Source organism: Neophocaena asiaeorientalis, unplaced genomic scaffold, assembly GCF_003031525.2.
Source record: "Neophocaena asiaeorientalis asiaeorientalis breed wild unplaced genomic scaffold, Neophocaena_asiaeorientalis_V1.1 scaffold35, whole genome shotgun sequence".
In the NCBI taxonomy this organism is placed as follows: domain Eukaryota; kingdom Metazoa; phylum Chordata; class Mammalia; order Artiodactyla; family Phocoenidae; genus Neophocaena; species Neophocaena asiaeorientalis.
The window spans coordinates 1,910,861-1,936,680 of NW_020172984.1; the positions used below are offsets into that span (position 1 = coordinate 1,910,861).

Below are 25,820 nucleotides of genomic sequence, written 5' to 3' on the forward strand. Positions count from 1 at the left end.
TTCAGCCTCTTTCCAGAAGACTACAAAAGGAAATTGCCTATAATCAGCCTTAACATAGGATGGAGGGGGAAATATCTCCTCTGAGATTTTTTTTTTTTAACCAAAGGCAATAATCTTCTCTACCTGAGTTGTCTGAAAAACTCAAGCACATAATTTACCTTAAAGTGGTTTCAGGTTGGTGATGCCCGCAGGCAGCTGGCAAAGGTAAACCAGGTCACGTTTAGAGAAATCCAAATGCTATAGGCTGAATGTTTGTTTCCCTCCCCCAAATTCATATGTTTAAACCTAATCCCCAGTGTGATGGTATCTGGAGATAAGGGCTTTGGGTGGTGATTAGGTCATAAGAGTGGAGCCCTCATGAATGAGATTAGTGCCTTTATAAAGGAAACCCCAGAGAGCAACTTCACCCCTTCCACCATGTGAGAACACAGTGAGATGATAGCCCTCTATGAACCAGAAAAGGCACACTCACCAGACACTGAATCTGCCAGCACCTTGATCTTGGGTTTCCAGGCTTCAGAACTGTGAGGAATAGATGTTTTAAGCAATGATATTTTACTTTACAGTATTTTGTCAACCCAAGTTGACTATGACACCAACTTAAGCCAGACCCCAAACATTTCCACAGAAAAACTTCCAAGAAATATGAACTCTCAATCAAATCAGAAATCATACAAAGAGAGAAGGCGTCTTGTACAAGAATTAGCAGGAAAAAAAAAAACCCCAAACAAACAAAAAAACAGATAACAGAATCAAACACATAAAGACTTTAAAACTGGAATAGATCACAGTCATAGATTATAAATAGTCATAGACTATAAATAAGTATGTTTAATATAAAAGAAATAAAAGATTGAAAATATAAATAATGAAGTTCTGTAAAAAATGAATGGGCAGGTTTAAAAACAATCTAGACTTTAAAAAAATCCACAATAATTAGAATTTAAAATTCAATGGGCAGGTTTACCAGTAGATTAGACATTCTGAAGAGAGAATGAGCAAATTGGAAGATAGAACTGAACTAAATTTTTTATATAAAAGAGAATCAGAGGATAGACTGAGAAGATCTAACATGTGTCTGATTGAAATTCTAAGATGAGAAGAGAAACAGACAACACTTTCAGCAAGATTTTTTTAAAGAATAAAAGAAAAATATTTACACCTAGACATGAGATAATGAAAATGCAGAGCACTGAAAACAAAGTAAAACCAGCGAGAGAGGGCTCCCCTGGTGGTGCGGTGGTTAAGAATCCACCTGCCAATGAAGGGGACACGGGTTCCAGCCCTGGTCTGGGAAGATCCCACATACCGCGGAGCAACTAAGCCTGTGCGCCACAACTACTGAATCCTGCGCACCTAGACCCCATGCTCTGCCACAGAGAAGCCACCGCGGTGACACGCCCGCGCACCACAACGAACAGTAGCTGAATATCTTTGATATTACAGTCAGAGAAAATGACTGTCAACCTAGAGTTATTTAACCAGTTGAAATATCTTTCAAAAATGAGGATGAAATAAAGGCATTTTCAAGTAAACAAAAACTGATTTTGCCATCACAGACCCTCACTGACAGAAGCTATATGGGTTCTCCTTCGAGAAGGAAAATGATCTTGGATGGTTAAAGATGCAGGAAGGAAATGGCGACCATATTAAGTGGTAAATAAATAGATACATATAAACAACTATTAACTGATGTCATTGCTCTATCTTGCCTTGTAAACTCATTCAGTCATCTATTCAATAACACATATGTTGAAATGCCTATGGTGTGCCAAACATTACTAGATGAATGCCCTGGTGTTGACATAGGCTGACTTGACCATTTTCCAGTGCCTTGAAGAAGGGAGAGAGCAATGAGTGTGCATAACCTTAAACCTGCTGGGTTGTTAGGATAGATCAAGCTTAGCTTCTTTTTTGAAAAGCTGAAGCTGGGCGGCTGGACTTTTCTCTGAGTTATAAATGACACCATTGAGTCAAGACAAATTTGAATAACCCGGTGGATGATGCTTGTGGCTTCCTTTTCCAACAATTCTATCAGAGAATAACACTGCTCCCTTGACTGAAAGAAAGTCAGAATGTTGGGTGTGATAAAAAGGAACGAAACTGAGTTATTTGTAGTGAGGTGGATGGACCTAGAGACTGTCATACAGAATGAAGTAAGTCAGAAAGAGAAAAACAAATACCGTATGCTAACACATATATATGGAATCTAAAAAAAAAAGGAACAAAATGGTCAGAAGAACCTAGGGGCAAGACGGGAATAAAGATGCAGACCTACTAGAGAATGGACTTGAGGATACGGGGAGGGGGAAGGGTAAGCTGGGACAAAGTGAGAGAGTGGCATGGACATATATACACTACCAAACGTAAAATAGATAGCTAGTGGGAAGCAGCCACATAGCACAGGGAGATCAGCTCGGTGCTTTGTGACCACCTAGAGGGGTGGGATAGGGAGGGAGGGAGGGAGGGAGATGCAAGAGGGAAGAGATATGGGGACATATGTATATGTATAACTGATTCACTTTGTTATAAAGCAGAAACTAACACACCATTGTAAAGCAATTATACTCCAATAAAGATGTTAAAAGAAAAAAAGAATGTTGGGTGTGGAGGTTCCTCAGCAAGAATATAGACTTGGCAGCTCTACCTTTTGGAGTAAAAGAGAAAAAAATGAAGGGGAAGGAGGTTTCCAAAGGAATACCTAAGAAAAGGGGCATGGGAAGGAGACCTCAAAATGCAGGGGAAACAACCTATTAACAGGCTTAATCTTTGATTTGAAATGGAGAATGAATCAATCAGTAATAATAGATAAGATTAATTGATGCTAAATATGCACCAGGCATGGTTCTAAGCACTTTACTTGTTTAAGGATTATACCTGGACCCTGACTGATATAAGGACTAAATGAATTAATACATGTAAATTGCTTAGGACAATGCCTAGTGCATAATAAATGCTAGATAATTTTTGCTATTACTATTATTTTAATCAATATTTCATCTCTACAACAACCCTATGAAGTAGGTACTAATATTATCCCCATTTTACAGACTCTTAGATTGGCTTCCCTAGAACCAGATCCTGAGACAGACATTTAGATCCACATGATTTATTGAGGGAGAGATCTACAGGAGGCACCTGTAAGGAAAGGAGTGAAACAGAATAGGGAACAGAAAAGAGCTGAGCAAGAATAACTCCAAGGAAATCTTAGCCTTGGTCTGATTCATAGACAGAGGGCTCTAGAGTCTAGAGCATAAACCTCACCCACTTTAGAGAAGGGTGCTAGCTTTTAGTTCCCCTGTATCGGGATGGGCTGAAATGTAACTTCCCCAGGTATGGCAGCTCCCTCTAGGGCAAACTCTAGAGAGAGGAGGGCAGCTGTAATCCTTAGTAGCCAACCTCACAGCAGCTGGGAGATGTGTATTCAGTAAAGGGCCTCTGAACAGGGCATCTAAACAGCATCCACCACAGCTGGTAAATAGCCGAGCCAGTGTGTCTCTCCCTATACTGCCTCTTGTGAAGTCAAAAGGAAAATGATAAATGGAGACATATGTGACTGACAAAGGGTTAGTACTAAATACTTATTATTTAAAGAGCTCTTACAATGAAACAACCCAACAGAAAAAAAGGCAACAACCTGATAGAGAGGCAAAGGACAGGGACCAACACTTTACAATGGAAATTCAAGGAACCACAATGAGCCCACATGTGAACTTCAGCTTCACTAGTGTTTCAATAAATGCAAATTAAAACAATGGGACACCTTTTTTGCCTATCATATTGCAGATTTTAAAGAACAATAATACTGTCGGTGAGGGTATGTGAAATTAGTCCTTTCACGTGCTGCTTTTGGGGCGGGAAATTGGTATTACCATTGTGGAAGATTTTGTAATACATATCAAAAACTTCAGTACCTCTTGACCAACCAATTCCATTTTTTAGGACTTTACCTACATAAATGATCGGACAAGTACACAAAATAAATGAACCAGATGTTCATCACATTCATCAGAGTCATTTGTAAATGGAAATATTAGAGACAACTTACATGTCCAGAGGATTGGTGAAAACAGTTCTTGTTAATCCATATGATAGAACATTATGCAGCCATTAAAAATGATGGCTTAGGGACTTCCCTCCATGCTCCCAATGCAGGAGGCCCGGGTTTGATCCCTGGTCAGGGAACTAGATCCCACACACATGCCGCAACTAAGAGTTCTCATGCCACAACTAAAAGATCTCACATGCTACAACGAAGATCCTGCACGTGGCAATGAAGAACACACGTGCCACAAGTAAGATCCAGTGCAGCCAAATAAAAATAAATAAATAAATAAATATTGTTTTTAAAAGTTGTTTGTTTAAAAAAAATGATGGCTTGGGCTTCCCTGGTGGCACAGTGGTTGAGAGTCTGCCTGCTGATGCAGGGGACACGGGTTCGTGTCCTGGTCCGGGAAGATCCCACATGCCGCGGAGCAGCTGGGCCCGTGAGCCATGGCCACTGAGCCTGCGCGTCCGGAGCCTGTGCTCCGCAACGGGAGAGGCCACAGCAGTGAGAGGCCCGCGTACCGCAAAAAAAAAAAAAAGTAAAAGAAAAATGATGGCTTAGATATACACTGGTTGACATAGAAAGATATTCTCAATGTATTGGATTGAGTTATTTAAAGAGCACGTTATAAAACACTATAAATATTCAAATGTTCTAATCCATTTTACAATGTGTTCATTACTTTTTAGTTACTTTTGTAATAAAATAACTAGTCGTATTGTGGATAATAGATAAATGAGCAAAGTACTGAGATAATTCACAAATGAAGAAATAAAAATGGCCAATAGGGACTTCCTTGGTGGCACAGTGGTTAAGAATCCACCTGCCAATTCAGGGGACACGGGTTTGAGCCCTGGTCTGGGAAGATCCCACATGCCGCGGAGCAAGTAGGCCTGTGCGTCGCAACTACTGATCCTGAGCTCTAGAGCCCGCAAGCCACAACTACTGAGCCCACACACCACAGCTACTGAAGCCCGTGCGCCTAGAGCCAGTGCTCTGCAACAAAGAGAAGCCACTGCAATGAGAAGCCCGCACACTGCAGCAAAGAGTAGCCCCCGCTCGTGGCAACTAGAGAAAGCCCGCACGCAGCAACGAAGACCCAGTGCAGCCAAAAATAAATTTAAAAAAAAGTCAGTAAACATGAAAAATGTCTAACCACACCAGTTATCAAAGTACTTCAAATTAGAACAACACTGAAATTATTATTATTATTTAAATTGTTGGCTGCACTGCACAGCTTGCGGGATCTTAGGTCTCTGACCAGGGATCTAACTCATGCCCTTAGCAGTGAAAGCATGCAGTCCTAACCGCTGGACGGCCAAGGAATTCCCCGAAATTATTTTTTAATTGACAAAGATTTTTAAAATGTTACTGTTTAGTGTTACAGAGTATATATCAGTATATCACTCCCAGGTTGCTAATGAGAATATATGCCTTTCGAAACTAATTTGGTATACATGTTAAAAGCATTAAAATATTTACACTCTGTCCTAATACTTTCCCACATAAGACTCTATCCAGAGTAAATAATTTAAAATACAAGGAAGAATGTTTACTGTTATGCTATTTTAAAACATTGAAAAATTGGATACAACGTAAATGTCTGTCATTAGGGAAATGATAAATTACAGTATAGCTATAGGGTGGATATAACCATTTTAAAAAGGTACTTATTTCAAAGTTTTTAATAACATGGGGAAATCAATGTTCAATGAAAAAAACATGTTGCAAAATTGTATATTATGACCCCAACTATGTAAAAAATGTTTAATAAACACTAGAAAGAATTATCCTGAAGCATTCTCTTTACACTTTTCTCTACTTTTCACATTTTCTATAGTAAGTAGAAAAACATAAAGGAATTTTTTAAAGTTTAAAAACTAAGAAAAGTTACCGTGGATTTGCATATCCCCATCCCCCCATAAGCGTGCCTCTCTGTCATTTCTTTCTGGTGGCTTTGTATAAAAAATACTTAGGGGGCTTCCCTGGTGGCGCAGTGGTTGAGAGTCCGCCTGCCGATGCAGGGGACATGGGTTTGTGCCCTGGTCTGGGAAGATCCCACATGCCGCAGAGTGGCTGGGCCCGTGAGCCATGGCCGCTGAGCTTGCGTGTCCGGAGCCTGTGCTCCGCAATGGGAGAGGCCACAACAGTGAGAGGCCCGCGTACTGCAAAAAACAAAAAACAAAAAAAACTTAGATATGAAATGGGATTAAGTGATTAGGAGTAAAGGGATAACAGAGAGGTTAGGAATTTGGTGGGGTGAGGGAATCCATTCTACATTGGGGTGACTAACCATTCCTGGATTGAGGGGGTCTCAGGATGCAGAACTATCTTAAGTCCAGGACAGGAGTTGGTAAAGGCAGGTGAGCACGGCAACCTTTAGGGCTTGTGGAACAAAGACGGTAGGTGTACGAAGCCTGAGAAAGAGAAGCAAGTAGTTCAGGGCTTTAACCAGGAAACAGCTGTGTTCTTTTACAGGGTTAACTTTTGGGGTTATCTAAAGTTGAGATGGTCGGTATCACAGCTTAACAGCAGATCTGGATGCTGCCTGTTAGCAAAGCAATCAAATGCTCTTAATTCACATGGTGTCACATGTGAAAGAAGTTGCCCAATGACACTTATTTACTACCCTACTATTCCAAAGGTCACTTAGGAGGGTGGATTGCTTAGAAAGGAAGCGAGACTCTCTTTCAACTCCCTAGCAATCTTCCATGTGTCTGACTTCTAAGAGTCTGTCTGCCTCCAGGATAGTATGCATTACTCAGATGTTCTCCTCTGAAGATAATAACCACTGTTTTATGACGTTATTATCAGTTTTAATTATGGGATTGCAAATGTGCCCAGAGGTTCCCTTTGAAGACAGAATCATGCAAATCTAAACGATATCTGCTTAGAACTCTTTCTACCTTAGTAGCTAGACTCCAACTCAGATAGGTGTCACTGACCCTTCCCAAAGCATTGTTTTGTTTTGCATCAGTAGGACCTTGATAGGACCCAGAACTCACAGTCACAAGGGACTAAGTTACTTTTTAGAGGTGCCCTACTTCCCAGCTAGCTCAGATTCCTCCCAAGAAGTCAGGTGTTGTCATCCTACGGATACTTGCCAGCTTGCTTGCTGGAGGGATTGTGCAGAAAAGAGCAGATCTTTTAAGAATATTGAGCAACACCACCACGTCAGCGTCTACGAATTCTCTTCATTGCTTTTTACTCACCATCAGTTACAATTGACCACAGGCTTTCTTTAAGATGTTCATGAGTTCTCAGAGTCCCTCAAACCCATTTAGATGGCTTATTCATGTCTCCTCTCTATCCAACTAGGTATAAAGGCTAATTTTTAAGTCCAGTTTTCTTAATTAAACTTCTATACTTGTATATCCTTCCACTAGGGAAGAGGAGGAAGAGGGAAGAAAGACTGGACAATCATTGAGTACCCCCCCCCCTGCCGTGTCAGACACTGAGCAAGCCACTCTATATACTTATCTCATTTAATCCCCACAAATGCCCTTTATCTGCATATTGTGGATGAGGAAACTGAGGTTCAAATCACTTTGAAAAGTTAATCAAGGTCCTCATTTAACAAGGAGCAGAGCTAAGAGTCTGGTTTTTTTTTTAAACACGTGTGCTCTTTCCCCTCTCGTCATACAGCCAAATAGGTCTTTCTCCCTCTCTCCCCTCTCCTTTCCTTTCTTCTCCTGGTCCCCTTCTCTCCCCACCTTCCTTCCACCGATATTTTATAATTGTGATAAATGCCATTAAAGATACACAGAATGCTCTGAGGGCTTATATCACGAGAACCAGAACTAGTATAGGAGATGAGGGAAGGTTCTGCAGGAAGAGATATGCTAAGAGATGGGTAAGAAATAAGCAGGTAGAAAGCAGGAAGGTGGGTCAGACACTTTAGGCAGAGTGAACAGCATGAGGGGAGGGCCCCAAGGTGGGAAGGAGACAGGGTATCCGAGGAACAAAAGAAATGAAGTGGGCTTCCCTGGTGGCGCAGTGGTTGAGAATCTGCCTGCCAATGCAGGGGACACGGGTTCGAGCCCTGGTCTGGGAGGATCCCACATGCTGCGGAGCAACTGGGCCCGTGAGCCACAATTACTGAGCCTGCGCGTCTGGAGGCTGTGCTCCGCAACAAGAGAGGTCGCGATAGTGAGAGGCCTGCCCCCCGCGATGAAGAGGTGCCTCCGCTTGCCACAACTAGAGAAAGCCCTCGCACAGAAACGAAGACCCAACACAGCCATAAATAAATTAATTAATTAAAAAAATTTAAAAAATAAATGAAGTGCAGAGAGTAGGAGGGCTGAGTGAAACTTGGTGGTCGGCGAGGCAGATGGGGCCAAGGGGCGTGAATGCTTGTAGCTGGGGGAGAGGACTCTGGTCCTTCACTGAATGTACCTCACACTCACCTATCTGAAGCACTAAGGAAGAGGAGTATTTTCAGTCTTTGTTGAGAAAGCACTTTCTGTCTTTAGAGTAGTGTTTCTTAATGAAAGCCCTATCGGCACTAGATGTGATTAATCTTCTATGTACAGGACTGGTTGTACTTTGCTTCCAGGCTGGTCTCCAAGTAGTAAATGCCAGCAGCAACTTCCTCCCCCCTAGTCCAGGCACTGTGATGACCCCAAACACCCCACAGATTTCTGGAATCCTCTGGATTCCAGAGGAGTAGTCCTGCCTCCTACTGAGAACCATTGCTCTAGTTTGGGCTGCAAGAGTCACTGCCACCAACTTCATGACCATGATTTATCCCTTCGCCCATCAACATCCAAACTTCTCTTTTGCTGGATGTCCTTCCTACAGACACCCTAATGGCTCTGAGGTTTGTCTCCATGACATACTGTGAGCATTTTAATTCCATGCAGTAACTGTTGACTCTGTTATATGCCAAGGTCGGGAGTACAGACAGGCTAGTGACATAGACAGACGGGAAACAATTACTTACCATACGGTGGGGAAAGTGCAACTAAGGAAGCTTGCACAAGGGACGGGGTTGGCAGAGGAGGAAGTGATGACCTCTCCTGGACCAAGAGGCCAGGGAGGAAGGGCATTCTACAGGTGGAGAGGGCAGCAGCACATTTTATGGAGACATAGAACACCTGGTGAGCTTGGCAGCTATAAAGAGCTTGGCATAGTTGAAGCATGAATTTCAAGTCAAGGTGTGGCAGGAAGACAGGTTGAAGAGGGAGGAAGCCACAGCTCACCAGGGGTCTCATGCGCCATGCTAAGGAGCTCAGATAACATGCAGAAGAAACTCCCCAATGTGTTATACTTGCAAATCTTCAATCATCCTGAAATGATAACATCTGAATGCGGTGTTTGAGAATTTTCTGAAGAGCTATATAGATAAGGTCACAGCAGTGTGGTGCAGTTTCTCTCTGGCTCTATAACCTCATTTACGAAGTTCTTGTGTGCCTTGGTAGATTTTGAAGTTTCTTTTCATGGAGTTTTTAAAAACAGCTTTATTGAGCTACAACTGGCAAATAATGAACAGCACATACTTGAAGTGCATAATTTGTTAAGTTTGATGTTTAAATGGCATACGTACGCATCTGTGAAACTATCACCTCAATCATCATATCCATCCATAAAAATTTCCTCATGCTCCTTGGAAACCCCTCCCCTAACCTCCATCTCAACTCCAGGCAACCACTGATCTGTTTTTTGTCACTATATATTAGTTTGCTTTTTTTAGAATTTTATATAAATATGTGCTCCTTTTTTTTTTTTTTTGGTCTGGCTTCTTTCAAAGAGCATAATTATTTTCAGATTCATCCACATAGTTGCATGTATCAATAGTTATCATTTTTCATTTTTAAAAAACTTTCCACTTTTGAGGTATGCCCTCCTACAGTATTTACTATATCTCAACAAATTTGCTCCATGGAATAACAAAGCTCCACATTAGGAGGGGCTTTGGGGATAATAATCCCCCCTGGAGGTACAAGATACTGCTTGGGGAAGAAATGATGAGGCATAGATTCTAGTTTTCTAAGAATTCTCCAAAATGTAAGAGTACTGTGATAAGCAAAATAATGGTACCCATAGATGTCCACATCCTCGTCCCTGGAACCTGTGAATGTACTACTTTACATGTCAAAGGGAACTTTATAAATGTGATTAAGTTAGGGATCTTGAGATGAGGAGACTATCTTGGATTATCTGAGTGGAACCACTTTTGTAATCACAGGGGTCCTTGTAAGTGAAGAGGGAAGCAGGAGAGTCAGAGTCAAAATGAGATTTGAAGATGCTGTCATGTTGGCTTTGAAGATGGAAGAAGGGGTCACAGGCCAAGGAATGCAGATAGTCTTTAGAAGCCGGGAAAGGCAAGGGAATGGATTCCCCCCTAGAGCCTCTAGAAGGAATGCAGCCTGCTGACACCTTGATTTTAGCTTGGTGAAACCCATTTTTGGACTTCTGATCTCCAGAACTGAAAGATAAGAAGTTCGTGCTGTTTTAAGCCACAAGTTTGTGAAAATTTGTTAAAGCAGCAGTAGGAAACTGATACAATCACCAATACTGTTAAAAAAAAAATAGAGTCTGACCACTTCTATTTCCTCTTCCATTCTGTGACATGTGGTCTGATAGGAGAGGAAGCAAGTTGGATTTGGAATCAGACTGACCTATCCTAGCTGCTCCTCTGAGCTCATTTCCTCATCCTAAAGGAGGGATGATACAGTATTTATCTTTGTGGGGGGGGCCTGGAGAAAACTGATGAGAGGATATATACAAAGGGCCCAGCACATAGTATGCCCTCAATAAACATTCACTTTCTTTACTTCCCACCTAGTACTTGAATCCAAGGAACTAAATTCTCACTGCTAGTGACCTGCTGCATAATTCTGGCTAAACTGCTTCTTCTCCTTCAACCGACTCCATGAGGTTAAAGGGAGATACTTATTAAATCTCCGAGAGTGTTTTTATTAAGTCTCAGTGTTTATTAAGTCTCTTAGAGTTTGTAATGTGGCTAGATACTCCTGGTTAAAAAGCATTATTTAGATGCAAAGTGCTGTTATCTTTTGAGCAGGTAATTATTTCCGGTCCTAAATTGTTTAGCACTGTACTGAGGTTCCATCTGAGATGATGATATTGCTTGCGAGGGTGAAGAGATACCTCACCTGAGTGTTGTGAGTCTTAATTAATGGTTGTTTATTAAGCCTACACAAGCCTATCATAAAAGGCTAAATGTTGAGTATTATTTACTTTTTATATGTTTACCACTACCAGTATTTTAATATAGCAGCTAAAACTGTCCAATAAAAGTTGGCATTCTGGTGTTGGATTAGGTAATATTCATTTTACTTGGGGGGAGTCTAATTGATTACTATTTAAAGAGCTTTGTGCTTTTTATAAGAAAGGGGTTAGGGGGCTTCCCTGGCGGCGCAGTGGTTGAGAGTCTGCCTGCCGATGCAGGGGACACGGGTTCGTGCCCCGGTCCGGGAAGATCCCACATGCCGCGGAGCGGCTGGGCCCGTGAGCCATGGCCGCTGAGCCTGCGCGTCCGGAGCCTGTGCTCCGCAACGGGAGAGGCCACAGCAGTGAGAGGCCCGCGTACCGCAAAAAAACAAAAACAAAAACAAACAAACAAAAAAATATGTCCTGCTGTCCCCAGAGCATGAAGTGTCTGTATGAGGTATAGAGAACTATTGTTAAGTACTCAGTAAATGTTATTTGACTACAAGTATGTTTAAACCATAGAACAAGGGCGATTATTTTTCTACATGTTTAGATTATCATCTTTTCATAGTTTTCAATGCCATGTATATTTCCTTTTCTGTTAATTCATGTCCTTTGCTCTTTGGGGTCATTTCCTTATTGATTCAAATGATCTGTATTATAAAATACTTGGAAGTACAAGAAAGCATGACCAAGGAGTCATGATTAATTCCTGCCTTATCCTCACCTACCTTCACAAACACAGTGCCAGATTCTGTTGATTTTTCCTCCAAAGTATGCCTTATGTCTTGAAGACATACATTTCTTTCATCTTCACTTCCATCACCCATGCTAGCTCCCTTTAGCTTCCCCGGTACACAGAGGTTTTTTTCATCTTCCAGTCTTTGCATACATTTTCCCTGTGCCCAGAACACTCTGCCCCAACTCTTTGCATGGCTGGTTTTACATCCTTCGGGCTCCATCTTGAAAAGTATGTCCTCAGAAAGCTCTTTCCTGCCTATCCTATCTCAGGAAAGATTTCCTTCCTTTCTCACATTCTTTTCCTATCTTTCATAGTAATTATCACCATTTATAATACACAATATTCTAAATCCTTTGTACATAATTAATGAATTAATATTTGTAAAGTGCTTAGAACAGTGTAAGGCACATAGTAAGTACTATATAAGTGATGATTTTAAAAAACAACTCCTATGATCTTCACAACCCTATCTGTGCTATTAATGTCACCTTTTTACAGCTGGACAAACTGAAGAACAGAGAAGTTAAGCAACTTGTCCAAAGTTGCACAGCTAATAACAGAGTCTAGCTACAAACTCAGTCTGGCACCAAAATCTACACGCCTAACCATTTTCTATATTTCCTTTTCAGTCCACGACCTAGCACAGTGTTTTGTACCCACTAGGTATTTTCAATAAATATCTGTTTAATAAATGAAGGGACAGCTCTAATAATAAAATAAAATTTACCTGTAATCCTACCACACAGAGATTTGGGGATTTATCCTTTAGATTTTTTTTCTAATGCAAGGTTAGACTTTTTATCAAAATCATAACTTTCAGAAACCACTTTGAGGAGCATAGATCAGGCATTGGTGTACAATATATTTGACATTTTATTCATTTCCTAAAATATTCTGGCCCTTCTTATCTCTAGGCAGAGGTTGCCAAACTCAAGCTAGAAAGTTTAGGGAAAGGATGAGGTATTATACTTCTTTAAATCAAGCGTGTTTTGAAATTTGTGGTAAGAATTATTTTTAGAAAATCAACTGGCAGGAGTTTTCTAAATGTTCCCAAAGCACAGCAAAGGTCCATTGTTTACCATACAAATCCAACAATCTATGATGATTACCTGGCTATGTCAGTGGGAAAATTGGATAAAAGGACAGCACTGACCACCAAAGGGCAAGAAAAGTAAGCAAAGGCTGCTGGTAAAACACCAAGAGGAAGCTTCTCCATACACTAGTTTACTCAGTCTCAAAAAATTTTTTTGTTCTTTTAAAACAGTTTCAGGATAGATAACTTGTAGCAGCTGGTCATCAAATTTGCGTACACTCATGGAAGGCCTACATTGCTAAGACTGACTATGAATAATACATCTATCGGCTCTCCAGGGAGGATTGGATTGGTTTATTCTCCTTCACAGTGTCTTCCTACTGCCACTCAACAATAGCTGGATGAAGCCAGACCGTCGCCCTGAATGGTGTGTGGTTACAGTCACAGACACTGCATTTGTGGGCACCCTACATTTCTGAGATAGAGTTAGCTGATAGAATTACCAGAGTGTAATCAAATGCAGTCATTGCAGAGGGAGCCTTCTATCACATTACCTCTGAACATATTTTAATCTAGAAACACCATACACTGGATACAAAATCCATGACTACCTGACCTCTGGGCGTGGCCTAGGATATACTACTCTAAGCCATCTCCTATTTGCTTTCATGGGTAAATAGAAATCTTGAGCTAGGAACAGAGGGAGAGAATTTGAAAATTAAAACAGAGTCAAAGTCAGTATTTTTGAAAGCTCTTAAAAGAACAACAACAGCAACAAAAAAAAGACAAGTTTAGATCACATCAGAGGTTCCCTATGTAGTCTTCAAAGCTGATTTCTTACAGTCAAAGCTACCCAGAAGAAGCAGGCACAGCATGATCAGGTTTTGCTCTATTATTCAATTGCAGCCAACTTCCAACTATTAAAAAAAAAAAAAAGAAAGATGATTTAGAATGACAGGATTGCTCATCTGTATTTCAAGGTCCTTCAACCAGTTTACTCCTTGATGTCCAGAGACCCCAAGATGGAGGTGAGTTTCTATTGCTACCATTGTCGTTTTATCTCTTCGTGTTGACTGCAGCATGTGTTGGTTGAAGACTTAGAGCATATTGATTTATGGGCACGAAATATCATTGGATCATGTACTTGAAGTTCCTCACTGTAATCTAGTCACATTCTTAATGACACACACAAAAAGGAGTAAGAAGATTTTGGATTGTTGAATCACTGTTTCCAACAGTCAACTCCTATCTATTATCATTACAGAAGGTAGGGTTGATCTTAGAAGAGTGGGGTTCAGGACCTGAGTGTTAAGTTCTTTAGTGGAAGGAGGCAGGGAAGCGTTGGTGGCAACAACGCCTGTTTTCTCCTCTGCCTTGGGGCCAGGTGCACCCTGTTGGAGGCTAGCAGAGATCTAAACACAGAAGAGAGGGTATTGGGGATGAGGCTAAGAGACTGTCACAGGCACACAGCCCCACAGTTTTCCTTTGAAGATGGAAACAGTCCTCTGATACATAACATCATATATACCATCTGTATTACCACTAAATGGGCCTGGTAGATAGAACAAACATCACCTACCAGCCAGAAACAATGATTCGCTGACCATCTTTGGTCTCCAACCACCAAGGAGTTTTGGTTTATCCATCTATAGACATTCTTAGTTGAATCCATCAGATTTGCAGTCATCCCAGCCGTGGTTATTTTCTTCTCTTAAACTAGGCATATTAGCGAGGTTAGGCCAGTACCTCAGCACCAAATTTGGACTTCATAATAAAGTAAACCACACAGGGGATAGAGGTCAGCATGGTGAGCACTTTGCTGTTCATCCCTATTCGGGGCCCAGACTGAACTGTTTCCACAGGGCCAGGTCGCTGTGATGTGCTGACCTCTTTTGCTCAAAGTATTCACTCTCAGGGTGATTTGTGAGCTGCTGCTGAGCGCGTAATGGTCAGGACAGCTGCAAAAGCAGTCATGGCCCCAAATATGTTCACCTGAACTCAGTAAATCAAATTGGGTTCTATAGAAAAGTTCTGTTGGGTTCTGACTGGAACCTCTTAGGATTCACCTTTGGATTCTAAGATGGAGCTGAGTATTGATATGGGAAGATGGTCTAGTTGCTTCCAGCTACCTGTAAGGGGCCCATGATGATTCTAAGGATGTAGCTTGTCCTTTGGCAGAAAAAATCCTTTTAATATCTTGCAATCACACACAAAAATAACTATAATAATAACAGAAGCTGTTTTCCTGTGTGTAATGAGAGCGTTCTTCAAGCTTCTACCTTGTCTTGGTGGTTGCTCTTTTTTCTTTTTCTTAAGAGTCATGGCAAAAATTAAATTTTATCAGTTTAAACAGAATGATATTTTAGAAATTAAAATCTGGCTAACAAAGGGTCTTTTCTTCCATAGCAAGAATTGCTCCACAATGAATATCTCAAGATACAAAGAAGGCATGAGGATGAGTTTCAGGCTATAGCTCGGGTCGTTAAAAGTCCTGCAAAACTAGAATTCATCTTTCTTTTCTCTTTTCTCTGTAGGCATTTAAAGATGCTTTTTCCCCTCAAAAATTAGACAGCTTTAAAAAATTAAAATATATTTGACATACAACAAGGTGTAATTTCAAGGTATACAACATGTTAATTTGATCCATTTACATATTGTAATATGATTACCATTTTAGTGATAATTAGACCTCTATCATGTTACATAATTATCATTTTTTTTAGTGGTTGGGATACTTAAGCTCTAGTCTCTTAGAATGTTTGATGATTATAATACAATATTGTTGTCTATACTCATCATGCTGTGCTTTAGATCTCTAGGGTTTATTCACCGCTCCCTGCAAGTCTGTACCCTTAAACAACATCTGTCTTATCCCCCCACCCTCCATCCCCTGGTAACCACTATTCTACTCTCTGTTTTTATGCGTTTAGCTTTTTTTAGATTCCACATATAAGTTATACCATACAGTACTTGTCTTTCTCTGACTTATTTCACTTAGCACAATGTGCTCAAGGTCCATTAATGTTATGGTAAATGGCAGGATGTCCTTCTTTCTCATAATATATATATGATATCTTCCATACCTGCACCCCAATGTTCATTGCAGCACTATTTACAATAGCCATGACATGGAAACAACCTAAATGTCCGTTGACAGATGAATGGGTAAAGAAGATGTGGTACATGTATACAGTGGAATACTACTCAGCCATAAAAAAGAATGAAACAATGTCATTTGCAGTGACATGGATGGCCCTAGAGATGATCATACTAAGTGAAGTAAGTCAGAAAGAGTAAGACAAATACCATACGATACCACTTATGTGTGAAATCTAAAATATGACACCAATGAACTTATCTATGAAACAGAAACAGGCACACAGACATGGAGAACAGACTTGTGCTGCCAAGGGGGAGGTGGGGGAGGAATGAATTGGGAGTTTGGGATTAGCAGATGTAAACTATTACATGTGGAATGGATAAACAACAAGGTCCTACTGTATAGCACAGGGAACTATGTTCAATATTCTGTGATAAACCATAATGGAAAACAATATGAATAAGAATGTATATATATGACATCTTCTTTATCCATTCATCCATTGATGGGCACTTAGGTTGTTTCCATGCCTTGGCTATTGTGAACAATGATGCAATAAACATGGGAGAGCAGGTATCTTATTGATATCCTGTTTTCATTTCATTTGGGTATATATCCAGAAGTGGAATTGCTGGATCATATGGTAAATCTATTTTTAATTTTCTGAAGAACTTTCATATTGTTTTCCATAGTGGCTGCACCAACAGTGTACAAGGGTTCCCTTTTCTCCACATCCTCGCCAACATTTGTTGTCTCTTTTCTTCTTGATGATGGCCATTCTAACAGGTGTGAGGTGATAGCTCATTATAGTTTCAATCTGCATTTCCCTGATGATTAGCAATGTTGAGTATCTTTTCATGTACCTGTTGGCCATTTGGACGACCTAGATAATGTTCTTTGTTTTGTTTTGTTTTGTTTTTGCGGTACGCGGGCCTCTCACTGCTGTGGCCTCTCCCGTTGCAGGGCACAGGCTCCGGACGCGCAGGCTCAGCGGCCATGGCTCACGGGTCCAACCGCTCCGCGGCACGTGGGATCTTCCCGGACCGGGGCACGAACCCACGTCCCCTGCATCGGCAGGCGGACTCCCAACCACTGCGCCACCAGGGAAGCCCAGACAATGTTTTATCTAAAATTATTTGGTGATAGTTTTCACGATCAAACAATAAATTCATTTCCAGGTAGATTTTTAAAGTAGTTTTAAGGCTCCTATAGAGATCATGTCTCATATATGCCATTTATTCCTTTATCCTGTAAATATCCCACAGATAAAGAGTACCTAGCCTTGACACCTGGGCATTCTTCAGCACTCCAACACTGAGACTGTTTTTCTCATTTTTAAGCTACCATAATTGTTTGCTCACTCTGTGCTGAGCACTGTGCCAAGAGCTTTAGATCGCTTATCTCATGTTCATCTAGCAATCCTGTGAGCTAGGTATTATTATTCCTATTTTTCAGAAGAGGAAACTAAGACTCCGAAAAGTTAAGGAACTTGCCTGATGGCACAGAGCTAAAGAGTGGAAAAGCCGGAATTCAAATCCAGGTCTCCCAACGCCTGCTTCCCCTCTGCGCTTTTGACTTTCCTGGGAAGCATTTCCCTTGTTCTTCACATTCAGCTGGAGTAGCCTGTAATTTTGTTCATGTACCTCACTTTACAGTAAATATTAGACTAGTAAAGTTATCCTGCAGTGATGATGATGACGATAATTCTTCTTTTTCTTCTCTCTTTCTCCCTCTCACTTTAAACAAAATATTTTTATTTGAGTTCTCTAACATTGGCATATATCTATAAATTCAAATTTTTGTACAATGTTTTATAGATATCTTTACCACATTTAGTGTTTACTCTTTTTTTTGCTTGGAGAATTAATCTTACTTTTTTGTCAAACATATTGCTTTAGCATTTTAGGTTATATAATAAAGCAGAAGTCCACAGACTCATAAAAATTTAGATGGGGAAGAGGCCCTCAGAGATCTGTTCATCCAACCCCATCATTATATGGGCAAGGGAGGCCAGCCAGTGGTTGTGGGTCCCTTGGTTGAGTCAGAGCCTCAGTTACTCCCTTAAAACTGGAGGTAATTATACTACTTCTAAAAAGTTGTCCCAAAAGTTTGCAAATCAAGAAGTGATATCTAAATGGATGCTTTAAATTTTATTTAAAAGAATAAAAGACTCATACCAGATGGCAGCTGGTTTTGCTCTGAACATTTTCAGGAGTATTGCTGAGACACGCTGCTACCACCAGACTGTGGCAGCTTGACAGGACTGCTCAGAGCAAGGCAGCCTCTTGAACTGGGTTCTGCCTGGGTTCTAATCAGAAGAGGGATGCTTGATGGCAGATTGGCCTCTGGGTGTTCAAAAGACCTTTTGGTTCCTTGTTCATATTTCTGTCAGTCCTTCTCTGCCTTTCTCCAATATACAAGGGAAAATCAGAAGAAGGGGATCAGAATGTCTGGGAGGACAAATGAAAAAGCGCCAGAACAGAGTAGGCTGGTGGTTTGTTTGAGTTGAGTCTGCTTTCAGTGCCACACAGAGGCCCATCAGTGATGTGCGGACAAGTGACAGCCGTGGTACTTTAAAAAAATCAATCCTTTACTTGCATTCCAAGCTCCTATTTGGGGAGAACAAATTTCAAATAGTACTTCCTAAGAGAAGTTGGTAAATATTTGGTCATTAACTAGAGACCAATGTCTCCCTCAAATATTAATGAATAAAAAATTTAGCCCCCCTCCTTTCTAATTCCTTGCTTATATACCACTGATTATGTTCATGTAGGCTTTAGGATGAGTTACTCTTGGCTGTGCTTCCTGCCTTCATGTTTATAACTGCATTTCTCTAAACGAAAAGCATCCATTTTGTTCCGGCATAGACACTAGGATAAGCATGTTTTCATACGTTAAATAAATTATATTTAATAATGAGGCTCTTTTTGTTTTGCACAGACTAAGACACACAACGAAGACAATCAATGAAAACCAGAAGGTCTGCTGCTACAATTAAGAACATCAAGACCAGGCAGCAACCGATAAAGGAGGTCAAGCTGCACATACATGGATGAAGCCGATTTCCCAGAAGATGCAACTTCTAAGAAACAGGAGGATTTGCCTTATGATGGGGACTTCTCCCAAATTCAGATGTACAACGATTACAATTTTAGCTCAAAATATGACATCCTTGATGTCTCAAATCAAATGAATTTAACAGAAGAGGACCTTCAAGAAAAGGCCACACAGAGAGACTTGCAGAAAGGCAGATAAGGCCATGACTTTGGATAAAACAACTGAAAATGCTGTCAGCAAAAAATATAATAAAGAGAATCAATGCACCATAAATCTTCATATTCCATCTAACCAAGGAGACCCTTCAAAGTCAAACATTCCTGATATTTTACTCTATCATCTTTGCAAAGAGGAATTCTCAAAAGGTCAAGGCATTAATTGTGAAACTCTCCCAGAGATCTCTAATGCTGACAGTTTTGACAGAGCTATTATTAAAAACATTATTTTGCAGCATGTTACGAATTCTTGACCAACAGAGCAAACCTCAGAACTCACTGACCAACTCAACTCCAAAAGCGATGGTGAAAACAGCAATAAGCCCAGGTGTTTTCCAACTATGACAGAAGAAAACACCTCTGATTTAGAAGATCCAGTCGCTGCTGGAGAAAGCAACTATCAGGAAAATTCAAATTTTTTAACTAAAATCAAGAGTCCAGGTGATAAAGAAAAAAGTTGCTAAGGGCAGACACCCCAGAAACAGCAGGCTGAAAAAGCAAGTTCAGGCAACAGGTTCAAATATGGCCAAGGTCAAGTTCATTACTGGTTCTCTGATTCCTCTAAGGTTGCTCCTAAAAATAACATAATTGACAAACCACTTACAACTGATAAACAAGCCAGCTTTTCTCCTAAATTGAGAGATAAGTCAGCTATTGTGCAAGATGTTTCAGAAAGCATGTCTAGATCAAACGGTGTTGAAAAACAAGAGCAGAAATGGAAAACTCCTGAAACTTCACAACAGATAGAGGTAAGTGAAAGCTGTCTCCAGCAAACATATAAGCAGGGCCGCTGCTCATCTATGTCAGTGTGGGTCTCTGGAGGGTGCATAGAACTGAGTTGTAGGTCTGAGGTTCTGGGTTCCAGTTCTGGCCCAATACCTTGACCTCTCAGAATCTCAGTGGGTCTTCTCCTGAGAAGAATCAGGGGCTGAACTAACAACAACACATAATAGAATAAAATCCAAGTTCTTCAACCTGGAATTTGCGTTTCCCCGTTTTTCATGTCATCCTACCCTTCTAAACTAAACTCCCCCCTCCCACCCCAGGAGTCATCCTTAGGTACCTGGCTGGCCCTGCCCTCTCTGAAATCCTGCCTTACGTGGAACATCCCACTTCTGCTTACCAAAGACCTGCTCATTTTCATGGTCTCCTTCAATTCCCCACTGGCCACAAGACTTTTCAGAACCCCCTAGTCACCGTCTTTCCCAACCTTGTTTGTTTAATATTCTGTCAGAGCATTTATCTCAGCCCGCTTCGGACCCTAACGATTTAGAAACATCTGTTCCTTCCACTAGATTTGAAGACTCTGGAGGCAGCCACCTCATCTTCATCTTTCCTTTGCCCAAGTTCCCCCAGAGGCCTAGCGTTCTGTTTGTACATATTATGTCCTTGGTTATGAATGCTCAATTGGACTGAATTAAGATCTTTAATAACACGCTTCAAGATTGTTATATTGGTGACTATTTAGTACAAAATTTTGCTAATGTTTACTTTATACTATTTCCCCTTTCCCCATCTTCCCATCCTTTCACCCACCTTCCCAGCGTGCTGACGCTCAGGATCTCATTGATTGTTTGAGGTTCAATAGTTAGGGAAGTTCACAGTAATGGTCAAAGTAAACACTGTAGCTCTCTGGCACTTTGCCAGGACTGTATGATCTTTCCTTTAAGCATTCTATGAAGGGCCCCCTGACTGAACGTTCTCTGCCTATTTCCATTTCCACCTCTTTATGCTTCAGCTGCCTTCCCTTTCAGCTGAACGTTCTGGGGAGTTTGAGCAGAAGCCCCCACCCCTGACACACACACACATACACACACACTGGGAGCCAGCAGCCCACCTGGCCTCGACTGGGACGCTTCTCTCAGTCATGGAGAAATCTGCACCCCTGTGACACTGGGAAGTCTCCACATTCCTCATTCTGCTTGCAGGAGAACGCCCCTCGGTGGGCACAGTTCTCAGTGCCCTGTGGTTAGTAGGGGCAGAATGAATATCAAGTTCATCTGTCTCTGGCAATAGGAGCCTGAAGCCAGGTGTCTGATTTTCTCTCATCCTGTCAATTCAGGTTGGAGAACTGGACTCTATAGGTTCCACAGCCACCATATAATTGAGATATTCATAATAACCACAGTCCAGTTTGACCACTACAGTAGCTCTCTGGCACTAGCGTGTTTGTGAGCTGTGCATGTTGGGAACAATGGGAAGACCCTCAAGGTGAATCACTCCGGAATCTGAACTCTTATCCAGTTAGCCTGTGGTGAGTAGAAAAGGACTGTGAGAACAATCACTATCTTGACACATCTTGGAACTTAACGCTTACTGTTATTATTCTCTGGAGTGTGGCTACCATGCGTCTAAGTGTTAGTGAGAGCGCCAGCAATAGAGCCGGTGATGAGATCAACAATGGTCCTTTGTGGAACCTATGGTCTAGCTGTAGGAGAAATATGCGAGTATTCCTCGTAATAGTAACAAACATGATAGTAGTAACAGCTAACATAAACGCTTACCATATGACAGATACTATGGTAACATTTAATTCTCATCACAGCACTATGAGGTAGGTTCTATTACTATCCCCATTTTACTGTTGAGGGATTTGAGGTTTACAATGATGAAGTAATTGCTCTGGGTCACCTGGCAGATAAGTGTCGGAGTGGAATTTAACCTTGGCATCAGGGCCCCAGCTCTTGACACAACTGGGTGGCCTCCATGAGGACCAGAGCACATCGAGTCATCCTGAGTAATGGCGTCATGATCACTATCAACAGTCACGTTTTCTTATCCTTTAAATATGCAGATGGAGCCCATGGTACATATCCACCAAGAACATCTTGCAGGTACTAGCATTTTAGAAAATATTTATTTATTTAATTTTTGGCTGCATTGGGACTTCCTTGCTGTGCGTGGGCTTTCTCTAGTTGTGGTGAGCGGGGGCTACCCTTCGCTGTGGTGCTTGGGCTTCTCATTGTGATGGCTTTTCTTGTTGTGGAGCACAGGCTCTAGGCGCACAGGCTTCAGTAGTTGCAGCACGCGGGCTCAGTAGTTGCAGCTCGCAGGCTCTAGAGCACAGGCTCAGTAGTTGTGGCACACACTCTTAGTTCCTCCAAGGCATGTGGGATCCTCCAGGACCAGGGATCCAACCCACGTCCCCTGCACTGGCAGGCAGATTCTTAACCACTGGTCCACCAGGGCAGTCCCAGTACCAGCATTTTTAAACCTCTTTGATTTAGATATACATTTTGAAAAAAAAAATTTTTTAAATAGTGATTGGTAGTGATTGCCACAGACTTCTGTACTTCATAAAACTGCAGTGCAGCTGAGATGAATGGTAACCAAAACTTATTCTTTCTTACATAGGAATAGAATCTGAGACAAGTCTCTCTAAGATGCCATTGACTTCTCAGAAAGGCCCTTCCTCAACTTCTTCTTACACATTTCACACGATATCCCAAGGGAAACAGATGTGTCAAAAGTTAAAAGAACAGACTGATCAACTGAAGACTAAAGTAATACTTTTAAACCTTATTATGAAAGATAGAAATAACCAAATTCAAACGTAAGACACTATGCCCTTAACGAAATATTGCATTTTTTCACTGCAGGTACAAGAATTTTCCAAAAGCATCACACGGGATTCTCCCTATCATTTGCAAGATAGGAGGCTGGTAATAAATTTTATCAAGTTTAAAAAATCTTCTTAGGGAATTTGACATGGGAAAATACAAATGACTTTATAGTATCATGTTTTCTCTACATTGATGGGGATAGAAATGCTCTGGTAAGAAATGCTTTGCTGAAGATGAAACTATCTTTATGTTACAGGGACTAAAAGAGCTTAGAGCTTTCTGTTTCTATATGTATTTAGCCCTTTCTCCTTCTCAGGGGATCTATTACTTATGGCTGTTTTTCCTCAGCAGTCATCCCATAATAAATATGAGACCATGGTAAGTTCAAGAGAATAATATGTTAGCTGTTGTAAAGGGCAAGCACATCCAGATTTGATGGGTCCTGGGGGATACAGGCTATAAAAATCGCCAGTATCTGGCAACTCAATATGTAAAACTTTGAAAACTTAAAATTAATCTTGAAGCCATGCTCTTCAGATCAAAACCTTTGACTTTCGCATCCTTGCTTGTTGTTGCATTTAATCAAATCATTAATTTATGTTGTAACCATAGCCTTGTTCATCAGCGTCAGGGTCGTGGGAAGTGGGGGTGAAGCATGGCAGTGGGGCAAAAAGCTGAGACTACTAGAACCAGGGGTGTGTGAAGTTGAAGATGTAGTTTAGGCCATTGGGTCAGCAGCAGGACAGATGGCCAGAAGTCCTGATATAAAGGACACGAGTAAAGCTCAGGGCAGTCTGTGCTTCAGAAACCAAACAGTATAGACAAAAACTAGGAGGAGGCAAATGTTGAGACACAGTTCATTATTCTTTCACCATAGTAATTAAATAACTCATACATTCATTCGACAGCATTTGTGGGGTACTTCCTATGACTCAGACTCTGTATCAGGCATTACGAATTTGGAGATGAAGAAACATTTCTTTTTCAAGCCACTTATCGTCTCCTAGGAACAGACCAGTAAATCAACAAGTAACATGCTGCTTGGGAAAGGTTACATATGATACTAATGGCAGCACTGAAGAGGCTCACCCTTGCCAGTGAGACGGTACTTTAGAAGGCTTCCTGGAAGGGACTTCTGAGCTGGGCATGTAGGAAGAATATGGCAGAGTAAGGGCAAAGGTGTATTCCAGGAAAAGGAATCAGCAGGTGCAGTGGCACAGGGACAAGAAAGTGCTGAGAGTGTGAGGAACTGTGTGGCAGTGTAATTGACCAGATGGAGCTCAGGGGGAAGGGAGGAGACTGGAGAGGTAGATAAGGACTACATCATGAAAAGCCTTTACACCACGCTAAGGAGCTTAGATTAATTTCATCTTGAGGTGGAGCGATGGGGCAACACTGGAGGATTCAAAGCTGAGAAACAGCAAGCACCATGGGGGCAAGACTGTAGGGACAGAGATCGGCTAGAAAGCCATAATCCAGGTAACAAGTTATATGAAGTCCTAAAGCAAGGCTGGCAGTGAGGATGGAGAGGGCACAAATCCAAGAGTTTAAGGAAGTGGTGGCAGATTGAACCAGGTAAATAAGAGAGGAGGCTTGGATGCATTCCAGATTTCTAGCTTGGGTAACCAAGGTCAGGAATAAAAGTGGAGGATCCAGTTCAGAATGGGTGTGCCAGGTAGGCAGGAGGCCAGATGTCACGTTCAGTTTGGGACATTTTGAGGTACCCATAAGACATCCAGTTGGAGAGGTCCAGTAGGCAATTAGAGCAATGGATCTGAAGCTCAGAGGAGTTGTTTGGGCCAGAAATGTCAATTTGGGTATAGTTTTATGTTGAAGCTGTGGGGTATGGGCGATTGCTCAGGCAAACACGCAGAGTAAGCAGTGAAGAAATCCAAAGATAGGATCATAGGAAGCAGAACCAGGGGCAGGTAAAAGAAGAGGGGTCCTCAAAGGAGATCGATGAGGAGAGACTCAAATGGTCGAGGCAGACCTGGAAGGGGCAGAGCTATAGAAGCCAAGAGAAAAGAGGGTTTTGAGAAAGAGGGAGTGGGTCACACCATCAAATCTTCAAGTAAGGAAGGTAAGCAAGATGTGCATTGGATTTGGCAACTGAGAGGTCATGAGGGAGCTTGGCAACCCTGATTTCAATGAAGTGGTGGTTCTACAGAAGCCAGATTGCAGGAGTTAAGGAGTGAATGATAAAGGAGATCTCCTAAAACCCAGGCTTTCAGAAACTGGGGGAACATAAAGTTTTAAAAGGCCAAGCAAAGCAGAGGAAACTGGTTCAAGGCATTACCCTTCTTGAGGAAGTTTCAGGAAGTTTCTTCCTATGTTAGAGAGTATGTGGGGATTCGTGTCGGGACTGAGAGAAGAGGAGAGAGGTGACTCCTTAGGAAGGTGACTCCTTAATTCCGGGCCCATCTGGTTCAGTGAAGGAAGGCCAGACAGGGCTAAAACTAACTTTCTCAGGGTGAGCAGCACACGGAGAAAGCATTTGGATTTTGCAGCAAACATCCTGGTTCTATGTGTTGATTGTACAAGCTTAGACATGTAGCATGTCTTCCTATCTTAGTTAAGAGAGTTAAAGGAGGTACATTTATGGCAAGAAAACTATGCCCTATCTTCTTCTGAACACAATTAAAATTCCAAGATCCCAAATTATAATTAATAATTGGCTTGCTTCACTTTTCTCTTTCCTTTGAATACCTAATTCCTTCTCATGGCTTTAACCACCATTTTCATGCTACCAATTCCTAAATTACTAGTCCTCACTTCTCATCTGGAGCTCCAAATGTTTGTGTTGATCTTCCTTTGGATCTCCCACTCTTACCAAAAATTCTACCTTGCCCAACATTGACATCTTCATTCAAACTTGTTAGCCTTTCCAAA

At 41.4% G+C, this 25,820-nt stretch overlaps 1 protein-coding gene across 1 annotated transcript in view; it reads left to right on the top strand.

Annotated features, from left to right (window-relative positions):
* Window positions 1-19,144: 19,144 nt before the first annotated feature.
* Window positions 19,145-25,820, top strand: part of AKNAD1 (AKNA domain containing 1) — a 29,122-nt gene continuing 22,446 nt past the window's right edge. Inside the window, 5 exon segments of the mRNA XM_024742131.1 lie at window positions 19,145-19,320; window positions 19,322-20,117; window positions 22,163-22,202; window positions 22,723-22,871; window positions 22,968-23,030. Of these exon segments, the coding sequence (XP_024597899.1) occupies window positions 19,145-19,320; window positions 19,322-20,117; window positions 22,163-22,202; window positions 22,723-22,871; window positions 22,968-23,030 (1,224 nt within the window).